This window comes from Prionailurus bengalensis, chromosome D2 (genome assembly GCF_016509475.1).
Source record: "Prionailurus bengalensis isolate Pbe53 chromosome D2, Fcat_Pben_1.1_paternal_pri, whole genome shotgun sequence".
NCBI classification, from domain to species: domain Eukaryota; kingdom Metazoa; phylum Chordata; class Mammalia; order Carnivora; family Felidae; genus Prionailurus; species Prionailurus bengalensis.
In genome coordinates this window covers 42,626,681-42,639,739 of record NC_057351.1, presented here as the reverse complement: position 1 = coordinate 42,639,739, position 13,059 = coordinate 42,626,681, and the positions used below count along the sequence as shown (strand labels likewise).

At 36.5% G+C, this 13,059-nt stretch overlaps 1 protein-coding gene across 9 annotated transcripts in view; it reads right to left on the bottom strand.

The window, feature by feature from the left end:
* Window positions 1-13,059, bottom strand: part of CCSER2 (coiled-coil serine rich protein 2) — a 201,533-nt gene that overhangs the window by 69,654 nt on the left and 118,820 nt on the right. For all 9 annotated transcript variants that reach the window (XM_043596754.1, XM_043596755.1, XM_043596756.1 and 6 more), the window contains one exon: window positions 10,997-11,192. In XM_043596754.1, coding sequence (XP_043452689.1) covers window positions 10,997-11,192 — 196 coding nt within the window. The remainder of the gene's footprint in view (window positions 1-10,996; window positions 11,193-13,059) is intronic.

Below are 13,059 nucleotides of genomic sequence, written 5' to 3'. Positions count from 1 at the left end.
TCTGAATTTCCTCATACATTCTTTATAACAGTCCTCAGATAGGAGCTATTATAATCTCTGCATCTTTTATGGGGAACTTACCCAAGACCCTGGAAGAAGTGGTCTAAATTCAAATTCTAATTTTTTAAATTACATTCATTCTTATTAACTTTCATCATTAATATATAGAAATTCAGCATCATCCCAATTTCCCACAACTAAAAACAACTCAAATATCAACAGGTAAATGAATAAAAATATATACACACATACATACACACAATAACATGCTATTCATCAATAAAAAGTAAAGAACTATTGATACTCTCAAAATAGATGAATATCAAAACCATTACGCCGAGTGAAAGAATCCAGAAACTAAAAGGGTATACACTGGATGATCTCATTTAGATGAAATTCTAGAAAAGGCAAAACTCAGTAACAGAAAGAGTAATGGTTGTCTGGAACAGGTTCAAGAGACAACTGATGGCAAAGGGACATGAGGGGATTTTAGCAATTGTAGAAATGTTCTTTATCTTGATTGTGGTAGTGGTGGTTATACAACTGTACACATATTCATCAAAATGCAAACAAAATATGTAAAATGGGTGCATTTTATTTGAATGTAAATTCTACCTTAATAAAGTTGATACTTTTTCTTTTTCTCATTTGCTTCTTCTTCCTCTTCATTATCCTTTCCCTTCCTAAACAAGCCATTAAGTGAGACAGAACAAGATAAGTCTCTACCCAAAAAACGCCAAAGTAGAGAACATGTCCCTGCAGGGAAGCAGCTTACTAGGCATGTCAGAGCCCACAACAGTGAAAAAGATATCCATGGAGGGAGTAGGGAAACAATGTGACAGCAGAGTCAAACCTGAGTAGAACATGAAGGGCACATGCACAAACAGGCAGCCTGGTGTGGGCTATCAGAGTCTAAGCAGATTGAGGTGGGTATCCACACATGGATGGCCTGGAGAGGGCTACCAGAGCTCAAGCAGCATAAAGAGAGCATCTATACAAGAAAATAACTAGTGCCAGATGAAAGAATCAATTATGGCAAGGATGGTATCCATGTGTAGGCATTAACTGACATGTAGTATCAAGCCCAAGCACAGTAAGGAGGCATCGTACAGAGAGGGAGACTGGTGTGGGGTGTCAGAGCCCAGGGGACTGGCTGACAAGAAGTCAGAGCCCAAGTAGGGTGAGGAAGGTGTACACAGAGGATGAAAAGAAGCTATGCATGGGGAACCTCACTAAGATGCAGAACCTTAATGGCGTGAGGAGAGCAACTACACAGGGCAGGTAGTAACAGCAGTGGCAGGAAACAGGTTGCACTGAAGAGGACTGATGAAATGAATAAATATATTAAGGAAAACAGAAACCAATTTTCTCACTGTTGGAGGAGAGAATTATAAATACAGAAAAGGAGAAACGCTGTATTTAGAGTGGAATTAAAATTATAAGCATAAACCCACAGTTTTCAATATACAGAGATATAGAAATACAATCACTAGTATGCATACAAAATCCCACAAATACACGCATGCACACTTACATGCCTTGGGAGGGCTTAAGGGCACTGACAACCCAATCGCAATAAGCACATCTAGCCCCCAGATCTTGGCTTCTAAATACCATTCTCCACTAGAAGTTAACAGGAATAAGGAAAACACTAAATAATAAGGATGGGACATCTTGCATTGCCACAAATCCCTTCAAATAGTATTTTTAAAATACCAATTTGGCCATGTCACTCATCTGGCTTACTAGTGCCTAAAGAAACATTTCTACAATTGCTAAAATCCCCTCATGTCCCTTTGCCATCAGTTGTCTCTTGAACCTGTTCCAGACAACCATTACTCTTTCTGTTACTGAGTTTTGCCTTTTCTAGAATTTCATCTAAATGAGATCATCCAGTGTATACCCTTTTAGTTTCTGGATTCTTTCACTCGGCGTAATGGTTTTGATATTCATCTATTTTGAGAGTATCAATAGTTCTTTACTTTTTATTGATGAATAGCATGTTATTGTGTGTATGTATGTGTGTATATATTTTTATTCATTTACCTGTTGATATTTGAGTTGTTTTTAGTTGTGGGAAATTGGGATGATGCTGAATTTCTATATATTAATGATGAAAGTTAATAAGAATGAATGTAATTTAAAAAATTAGAATTTGAATTTAGACCACTTCTTCCAGGGTCTTGGGTAAGTTCCCCATAAAAGATGCAGAGATTATAATAGCTCCTATCTGAGGACTGTTATAAAGAATGTATGAGGAAATTCAGATCAAGTGCTAAGCATAATGTCTGACGCCTAGAAAGCAATTAATAAATGTTAGGTATTACAATAATGGCAATAACAACAATATAACAACACTCAAGCTCCTTTTGTGGCACAAAGGGCCTTTACAATCTGCCCTAAGCCTATCACTGCTGTCTCTTCTCTAACATCCTACATTTTCACTATAGCCCATTATGACCTGATGTTTGAATAAGACATGTACTTTTTCAATAACCTTTTAATTTTTCCCAAAATAGTAAATACATATTATAGAAAATGAGAAATCAGAATATGTAGATTAAGGGAGCCTGGGTGCCTCAGTTGGTTAAGCATCCAACTGACTCTTGGTTTCGGCTCAGGTCATGATCTCACATTTCAAGAGTGCAAGTCCTGCAACAGACTTTGCATTGGCAGTGTGGAGCCTGCTTGGGATTCTCTCTCTCCCTCTCTTTCTGCCCCTCCCCCATTCATGCTGTCTCTGTCTCAAAATAAATTTTAAAAACTTAAAAAAAAAAAAGGAAATCTACATTTTCTTTAATGTAGATTAAAGAAAAAAAGACATCACATTCTCACCATCCAGTGAGAATCCACTATTAACACCTTAGTGCATTTCCTTCTGGAGATACACATGTATAGATATATGTAAAGATATATGATTATAATGTAAATAGTATTCTATAACCAGCAAACAATATCTATCTTTCCATTTTGGCAAATTTTTATCTAATATAGAAGTCATATTCAAATTTCCCCCCAATTGGCCAAATATATCCTCTATAGTTGATCTGTCAACCAATATCCAGGTCAGAATTTCACATTACATCTAGTTGTCCCTTAAATTTCTTTTAATGTAGCACTTTCACCTCCCTTCATCAACTTTTTAGGACACTAACAAGCTAAAGGGATATTACAATTTTTTCTACAGAACTTCCAACCATATGAATTTGTCCTTCCTCTCTTATTCTTCTATCATCTGTTTATTCTGTAAAAAGAAATCTGTGAGCAGTAACTTGAGGAATTAAGATTAAATGTTTTGGGCTAGAATATATTATGCACAATTATGTGTATCACATGAGCAGATACACATTATCTAGCTAACTCAACTCATTACTAATGAGAAAACTATCTCTGGATTAGGGTGAGGACAGTTTGGTCTCCCCAATGAACAAGTATGGTTTTCTCTTGCCACTATAAGTAATTATGGTGTTACTTTGGCACTATGTGAACGGACTATTCACCTCACAGTTATAACAATAATTAATAATCCTGGCATAAGGCAGAAATTTCTTCAGAAAATTTCTTTAGAGGGGCGCCTGAGTGGCTCAGTCAATTAAGCATCCGACTTCGGCTTAGGTCATGATCCCACGGCTAATGGGTTCGAGCCTCACGTCAGGCTCTGTGCTGATAGCTCAGAGCCTGCAGCCTGCTTTGGATTCTGTGTCTCCCTCTCTCTGCCCCTCTGCTGCTCATGTGCTCTCTCTCATTCTCTCTCTCCTTCAAAAATAAACATTAAAAAATTTTTAAAGAAAAATTCATTAGAAATTTCTTTGTTGTTTGTACAATAACGTTTCCCTAATTTTATCACACTTTCTACATTTATTTGATGGCACTCTTCAGCAAAATTCAATCATATTTCGTTAAGGATTTAGTTATTGAAATATAGATGTCGCTTTAGTTACTGAAATATAGTCCCACCGTAAATGCAGCATAAATGCTTAATTTTTCTTGTTAATAAACATTTTTAAAGTAAGAAGTTGTATTAATAGTTACTTCAAAGTGTACCAAGTGAGCACTGGTTTCTCTGGCTTTCTCTTAATTGAGTATCTTAGGTACTCATGGGTTTTCCTACAGTCATTATGACAAATGAGCTCATACTCTCAAGAACCTATACCTTTGTTCATGTTGAATCCACTGATTTCCTCCACAAATTCTTCACCTGATAAACTCAACTCACAGTTTCACATCTTCTCTATGATGGCAGAGAGTGAATTTCTTCATCTCCATTCCCAGAGCAATTGTTCTATTTCACATACTACATAAGGATACTTCTAATGTAATATTTGGTTGCATATCTTTTCCCTTCCCTGACTTGTCTTTCACAAGTAAGAATAGTATCTTTCACAAGTGTTATTTACAGTTTGATTCACAGATTTGTTTTGGCACAGACTATTTTCTGTCTGCAACACAATAAAATAAAAAGCTTGCACCAGACTATAAATCAACTGGTCATTAAACACAGTTTGGTTTTGGCTCAGTCTTTTTTTTTGATAGCAAATATTTCTGAAAGGATGAAATGTGTTGATTTCTATTATGGAAAGAGCTACTTTAACTCTCCAAGGATTAGTAACAAACACTTTTACAAGCTACTTTGAATAGCACTGTCCAATCATCAATTTACCCTCACTGCCAGGAACAAAAAACGGAATATGAAAACAACTGTTTGCAGAAAAAGACAGTGTGCAGGAGTGAGGACCATGGGCATGTCAAAATACCCCTTCTAACATGAAGAGTAAGTCACTGCATCTGGATCTTCCTACAACCAAAAAGATGTACAGCACCTAGTGGGCACCTTTGAGTTTTGGAGGCAACATATTTCTCATCTGGGTGTGTTATTCTGGCCCATTTACCAAGTGACCCAAATAGCTGCTAGATTTGAGTAGAGTCCAGAAGGTTCTGCAATAAGTCCAGGCTGTTGTGCAAGCTGTTCTGCCCCTTGGGTGATATGATCCAACAGATTCCATGGGGTGGAAGTGTCAGTGACAAACAGGGATACTGTCTGGAGGCCTTTGTAGACCCTTGTACATGCAGGCCCTTACGATTTTGGAGCAAAGCCTTGCCATCCTCTGCAGATAACTACTGTTCTTTTGAGATACAGCTTTTGGTCTGCTACTGGGTCTTAGTAGTGACTGAATGCTTAATCTTGGGCCACCGAGTTACCATGCTACCTGAGCTGCCCATCATGAATAGGATATTATCTAACACACAAAGTCATAAAGTTGGGGGTACCCAGAAACATTCTATCATCAAATAGAAGTGGTAATAGTTGTGATCGGGCCTGAAGAGGCCAAAGATAAAAGTAAGGTACATGAAGAAGTGGCTCAAATGCCATGGTCCCCCTACCTTCCTGCTATACTGCCTTCTCTCTCTGAAACTATACTATGGTCTCATGGGGAGTTCCCAAAATTAGTTGAAAGAGGAAGAGAAGACGCAGGTTTGGTTTCCAGATGGTTTCATATAATATGCAGACAACACCTGCCAGTGGACAGCTGCAGCACTACGGTTCCTTTCTGGTACATCCTGGAAGGGTAGCAGAGGAAAGAAATCCTCCCAGTGGCAGAACTTCAAGTAATGCATGTGGCTATTCACTTTGCTTAGAAGAAAAAATGTCCAGACATATGATTATATACCAATTCATGGACCAATGGTCAGGGACTTAGAAGAAACATGATTGAAAAACTGGTGAAAAAGAAATTTGGGGAAGAGGTGTATGGATAGACCCTCTGTGAATGGGCAAAAAATATGAAGATATTTGTATCATGTGAATGCTCACCAAAAGGTGATCTCAGCAGAAGAGGATTTAAAAATTTAAGTGGATAGTCTGATCCATTCCACAGATACCAGTCAGCGTCTTTCCCTAGCTACCTCTGTCATCCAAAATGGCTCATGAACAAAATGGCAATGGTGGCAGGGATACAAATTATGCACAGACTCAGCAACATGGCCACATTGGCTATGGTCATTTTTTAGTGCCTAACTTGCCAGCAGCAGAGATCAACAGAGTCCCTGATATGTCACCACTCCCTGGATGATCAGCCAGCTACCAATGCTGGTTGATTATACTAGACCACTTTCATCACGGAAAAGATGATGTTTTGTCCTTACTGTAATAGACGCTTACTCTGTATATGGATTTGCTTCTCTGCTCACAATGCTTCTACCAAAACTACCTTCCATGGACTTACAGAATGCCTCCCCAATGTAAGCTGGTCTCATCCAATCTCCTGAAGGCCTGAATAGAGGAAAAGGTGGAGTAAGGGAAAATTCACTCTCTTTTAGTCTGACTGTCTTCAAACCAGGGACATTGGTATTTTGCTGCCTTTGAACCCAGACTCATGCTGAAACTTACACTGTTGGCTCTCCTAGCTCCCAGGCCTTCAGACTCAGACTCAGACTTTAGACTCAGACTAGAACTCAGATTCAGACTAGAACAAGCTTGCCAACTGCTGATCTTGGGATTTCTCAACTTCCATAACGACATGAGCCAATACCTTATAATAAACATTTTTGTTCTCTCTCTCTCTCTCTCTCAGTTCTTTTCCTTTGTATAACTAAGACCAATTTTAAAGGCAATTCCTTCAAAATGGTAATAGACACTAAGGGAATCTAGACAATACAAATGTTGTTTGTCATTTGTCCTTATCAAGTAGGGCCTCTTAATCAGGTCCTGAAAACTAAGAAAATAAAGACAGCAATGAAGGGCCACTAGATTAAGGAATCACCAGGAACTAAGGCAGGTAAGGCATTTATAAAACTGTCTGATTAAAATCAATCTAACACACATTTACTGAGTACTAGGTAATAGAAGTTTTACATATTTATATGTAAAGTCCCCTGGAGCTCTATAAAATTCTATTGTTTCCTCTAAGAAGTAGGCTATAGAAATGATTTTTATGCTATTTATATTTTCATTAATCATTTCTCTTTAGTTTCCTTTTGTGAATTTAATTTAATCTTATAAGGGAAATAGTTTAAACTGCTGAAAACAATCAAGGAAAATATTTCTTTCTGAATTTAAGGAACATTGCCTTGGGGTAAGCCATCTGGAGGAGAGAACACCAAAGTAAGAGAACCAAAGAGATGATGCAACTACCTCTTTCTTTGTGGACATTCTTCTTCATGAGCTAGTACTCAGTCAAATCTTGCAGGGCTCGGTCAAAATATGAGAACTCCGGTGACTCCTCCCTATAATAATCAATCTCATATGAGTAGCCCCAAGTAGATACCGGTTACTAGTGCTTTTAAATTTAAGTTCTTATGTTTGCAAATGAGTGCAAAACTCCACCTCTCTAACAGCAATTCCACCAATATGTATGTACATCAATATGTACAACAAAAAAGAACCAATTTGCCCTGCAAAACCCCAATGAGGGCCAAATGCTAGATACAGAAAAAGAATATGACCCATCAGGGTTAAAGATGCTAGAAATTAATTGTAAGTCTGTATAAGGCAAGAACAGCCTCCCAGTCTTCTAGCTCTATTCCAAGCAAAACCAAAACAAAACAAAAATTAGTGGTTTCTTCTCAGGAGAAAATACAACAACCTAAGAAGGAAAAATCCTCCACTTAGTAGATATTGCAGGTCCTCCGATATCTATGCAGTCCTGGAAAATCAAGCCAGCCAGCTGACCAGCCTAGCTAATGTACAAAGAGTCCTGAATCAACTTTTTAGTTCCTCACTCCTAAATATTAATGAACAATAAATAATCATCAGATATTTGAAGAAATATTCCAATAGAAAGAGAAACCAAAGTAAACATAAACAAAATGACTCTTTGGAAAGAGAGATAATGCAAGGAACCTGAGAAACCTTAACAAAACCTAATAAAAACACTATTTAATATACTGACAAAACAAAAATTGAATGATATGAATAAGGAATGGTATATTATAAAGAGTTCTTGAAAACTAAGAATACAATTGCCAAGATAAATAATTCAACAGAAAAGGAGAGCTGGGAAATGATGTTGAGGAAATATACCAGAAAAGATAACCAAATCCAAAGGAAAATACGAAATAAAAAGATAAAAGATTGAGAATCAATTCAGAATTTCTAGTTTGTAATTACCAAGAATTCCAGAAAGATAGAGACAATGAGGCAAAAATAAAATCATGGAAATAGCTTAAGAAAATTTCACACTACATGAATCTCCAAAGACTCTACCCAGACATTAAGTGGGAAACATACAAACAACTACAACAAAACTCAAATCCCAGGACATCACTGTGAAACTGCAGAATGCCTGAAATAAAAGATTAGAGTGCCAGGGTAAAAAAAAAAAAAAAAAAGATTGCAAATCTCTCAGAGAAATAAAAACAGGAAACATAAAATGTAAAGGGGATCAGAATGTAGACTTTTCCCAGTGGCTAACCTGAATCCTAGAAAAGCAATGCATTCAGATTTCTAAGGAAAAACTCACTTCCACCCCAGGCAAATCATTAATATGCTATAGTAGAGTAGATGAAAGAAATTTTCAGTAATGTACTAACTAAAAAAAACTTACCATCCATTTACCCCCTCTTAGAAAGTAAATGAAAGATATACTCTAGCAAAATGAGGGAGTAAACTTATTAAAAAAAATTTTTTTTAAATAAGAAGATATACAGGAAATAGTGGACCCAATCCCAGAATATGACAAAAGGAAGTCCCTGCATGATAGCTCTAGAGAAATCTTCAGACGGTAATCTGTTCAGATTAGAAAAGGTTGATGCCTGGGTGGCTCAGTCAGTTAAGTGTCTGACTCTTGATTTCAGTTTAAGTCATGATCCCACAGTTCATGAATTTGAGCCACACATCAGGCTCTGCACTGACAGTGCAGACCTTGCCTGGGATCCTCTCTCTCTCCCTTTCTCCAACTCGCACATGCTGTCTCTCTCAAAATAAATAAACAAACAACAACAACAACAACAACAAAAAGGCTGACTGAGGTGGAGTGAAGGACAGAAATTCTGCATTTCAGTGAGCCTGGATACTATGTGAATTTTTCAAACTATGTGTATGTATCACACTGAACTTCTTTAAAGTGAGTAGTAGTATTACATGGGGAAGAAATTAAGAGGCAGTTATATGAAATTTTAGACTCATTCAGCTTTTAACTTCTATTAGCATTTTGTGAAATTTCAAAGATGCACTAAAAAGATTCTGCAATTTTTCTTCTCATAATTTTGTCTTCAATGCATAAATAAAAAGGTAAAGTTAATTTGATCAGTGTTCATTTAAAAATTTCCGAGGTCGTAACGACAGAAAAGAACCATTAAGAGAGTCACAGTTTTTCTTTTAAGTGTCTTATCAATCACGTATTCTCTCCTGAAGTATGTTACTTCTGTCATTATTAGACATGGCCTGGTCTGATTAGCTGATATTTATCATGCTTCATATTTCAGGCCAATAAACCCAGAAACAAAAGAGGGTACACAGTATAGCTAGTACAATAACTGATTCAAAGTAGATATCTAACATATTTTGGCTATTCCCCACCCCTTCTAACTCCTCTTTCCTTTGACCCTGAAGCTCCTAATTGGAAAATCTCCCCGGAGTAGTAAACAGAGAAACACTATAAACCAGAGTCTATCTTCTAGTTAGAGTTAAAAACGTAAGCTCTATCTATGTCTGGAGAATTCAATCATGGAATCTCTGCCTTGAGACAAGTCCAAGGATCTCAGATCTGAAAAAGATTCTCTACTTTCTTGTTCCTAGTTGTAGCATGGAAAAGCTTCTTTCAAAGGGTAGTCCAAAATCCACAAGAATAGAGAAGAGCAGTCTGGAGAATCCATAATCAAATATTTATAAAACAATTTACATGACTTTAACTGGGTATTTACACTAATCATCATTATTAACACAGGAGCCATATTTCACTTCAACTAACTTTTACTGAGCATATATCATGAGCCTGGTTTTGATAAACACCAGGAATTCTAAGAAATGGTCCCTGCTCATAGTAAGTTACAACATATAACGCTGAGGAAAGTAATCCAGAAAATAAATTCAGGAGAGAAGCGAGACAATTCTTCCTCAACCATAATTTTAAGCAAAAATTGGCTAGCCTACAAAAACAAACAAATAAACAAAGCTTTAAAATTAACCAAAAGACATTCATGATTTAAAATTAATATTGTTAGGGGCAGCTGGGTGGCTCAGTAGGTTGAGTGTCCAACTTCGGCTTAGGTCATGATCTCACGGGTTTGTGAGTCTGAGCTCTGCATCCCGCTCTGTGCTGACAGCTCACAGCCTGGAGCCTGCTCCAGATTCTCTGTGTCTCTTTCTCTGCCCCTCCCCTGCTCATGCTCGGTACCTCTCTCAAATATAAACTTTAAAAAAATAAAGTAAAATAAAATCGGTATTTTATTCCTTAGTTTTCTGCTATGCATCTGACCTTGTCTGTAAATTCAAGCAAAAAAAAAAGTACTATTGAACAAGAAGCCAGGTTCTACCATCAGCTCATCCTGTGTCTTTGGACAAGTCACATCACTGTTGAGTCTAGATTTTCTAGAATAAAGAAATGCAAGGACTGAGGAAGATTAAACTTGAAGGTTTCAAACAAAAGTTAAATTACGTGACTATGTAAGTAAAAACTGCTGTTGATTTCCTAGTTAGCTGAAATTATAATAACAGCTACTGATGACTAAATGCCTGAATACCATACATCAGGTATTAGATCTCTAAATTTACAACTACTATTTCTAATTGTGTCAACAACCTTATAAAATAAAAATGAGGAAATAGGAGAAAAACTGGCTTACCAAATATCACACAGCTCATAAATGTTGGGGACCATACTGAGAACATCACACAAAATCCCATGTTTTTTTTCTCCCACAGAAGTTTGTTATGTACTATTTATAAGCATTATTTCTACAGAAATCTAAATAGACATTAGAAACCCAATTAACTTTAAAAAGTCAATTCATTTTGCAATTCACAATATCAGAGCTAAAAATGTTCATACGAACTCACCTGATGCAGCAGACGCTTCAGTTTAAGTAACTGAGTTTTTACAGCAGTGCAATCTTGGACCATGTGCCGGAGCGTCATCTCATCCAGTATCACTGTATTTTCGGGTACATCTACAAATATCTTCTGAGCCTGGAAAAAGGGGGTCCCTCCATAGCTTTCAAAATGACCCAAAGGAGATTCTCTATAGGGAGAGCCTCTGGAAGGGCAGGGGAAGAAGTTGGAGGGAAAAGATATACAATATAATTTCAGAAAAAAACAAGGTAATGAAATTATTCCAGTGATTATTACATATCAGTTATCATTATCACAAAGCCTTTGACTTTTGCTTACCTCGGACACTGAATTTGTTTCCACCAAAAGTTCCAATCAGTTCTAGTTCTCATTAATACAATTATCTTCTGCACTCCCTCCCCTTTTTATGTATTTTACACATTGGTTGAATAAACCTTATTTCTTAGTAAATGGAAGAGAAAGAAAAAACTCTAGGGAAAGGCCTTGCCCCCCCCCCCCCAAATTACACTTATTTTCTTTGCCTGAATGGATTGTTTGCTTTTTAGCTCTTGATTTTAACTGGTCTCTTGAATGTCACATCTTTTTTTAGCCCCATAACTACGCTATCTATCTTCATTCCCAGTTTGGTCACACACGCCTGGATTCCTATTTCTTGTAAGTCCCAGCAAACAGTTAAGATAGACAAACTGTTACTACTTTGTTTTTACATTATTGGTAAGTCTTCTTTTCTAATAAAGATTAAACTTGATTTTATAAAAGTCTTATATACACCACATATTTCCCAATCTTAAAATATATTTTAAAAAGTCTACTCTAAGAAAATTTAAACTTCCCTTTAGTTTCATACAATATACGTGCTTGAAAAAGCACACCAAAAAAACCAAAAACCAAAAACCAAAAAGCCACAAAAACTGGGGCTGATGTGTTTCATAGATTGTGAAGAACACAATGCTTTGATCAGAAGTCATTAGCTAAAGCAATTTTAAATTACTACACTCATGTAATACATGATTCCAGCTGGTTCTTAAGACATGAACTTGTTACATATGTGAGACCTCAATATATTACATAACACAATGAACGAGTACTCGCTCCAATATAATGGCCATATTAACATAGCAGAATTCAAGCTAAACTCATGACCCATTAAATTTGCCAAAGTCACAACACATTAAATTTTAACTACACAGAAGAAGTAGAAACACTAAATTTTTTTTAATGTTTATTAATTTTTGAGAGAGAGAGAGAGTGAACAGGGGAGGAGCAGAGAGAAAGGGAGACAGAATCAGAAGCAGGCTCCAGGCTCCGAGCTGTCAGCACAGAGCCCAACACGGGGCTCAAACTAACAAGCTGCAAGATCATGACCTGAGCTGAAGTTGGACACTCAACCAACTGAGCCACCCAGACGCCCTGAAACACTAGATTTTCTAATTTATGACAAATATTCCCCAATTTCTAAACTCTTAAATATTCAACATGGGCTTGGTTTTCACAAAATTATTTTTCTCTGAAATTATTTTTTCGTATTTTATTTCAGGCCTGATTTTTGTTTTAACCCAAGAAAAAAAATTTTAAGAACTTAAAAATTTTTGATCTATAGTTAAGACTCTAATATGTTTACATATACTTCTGCCTTATACTTGTTGGTTCAAAATACAGTTTAATGATTAAATTTCAACTACTGATCAATTAATATGATTTCACCATCCATTACTGAATAGATGGACAATGTATACATGGAATGATGAAAAATATATAATAATAAAAAGTTAGCAAAGTAGTAAAACAAAAACATAGACTCATCTAGCATATGAAGAGTAGAGATAAGAGCTATGTTTTCAGAGAAAAAAGTTGACATACTTTGGAAGGTTTTCTTGGGCAAGAAAGAACCTGGGATGAACTATAAAGTATGAGGTTTAAGTATGACTGAAATGAAAGAGAAGGCTTTCTGGAACAAGAAAATAAAAAACAACAGCACAAAACGCAAGGCATGTTTTTCAGGGACAAGGAGACCCAAATATGGCTTATGAGGCCACAGATAGCCTAAATCC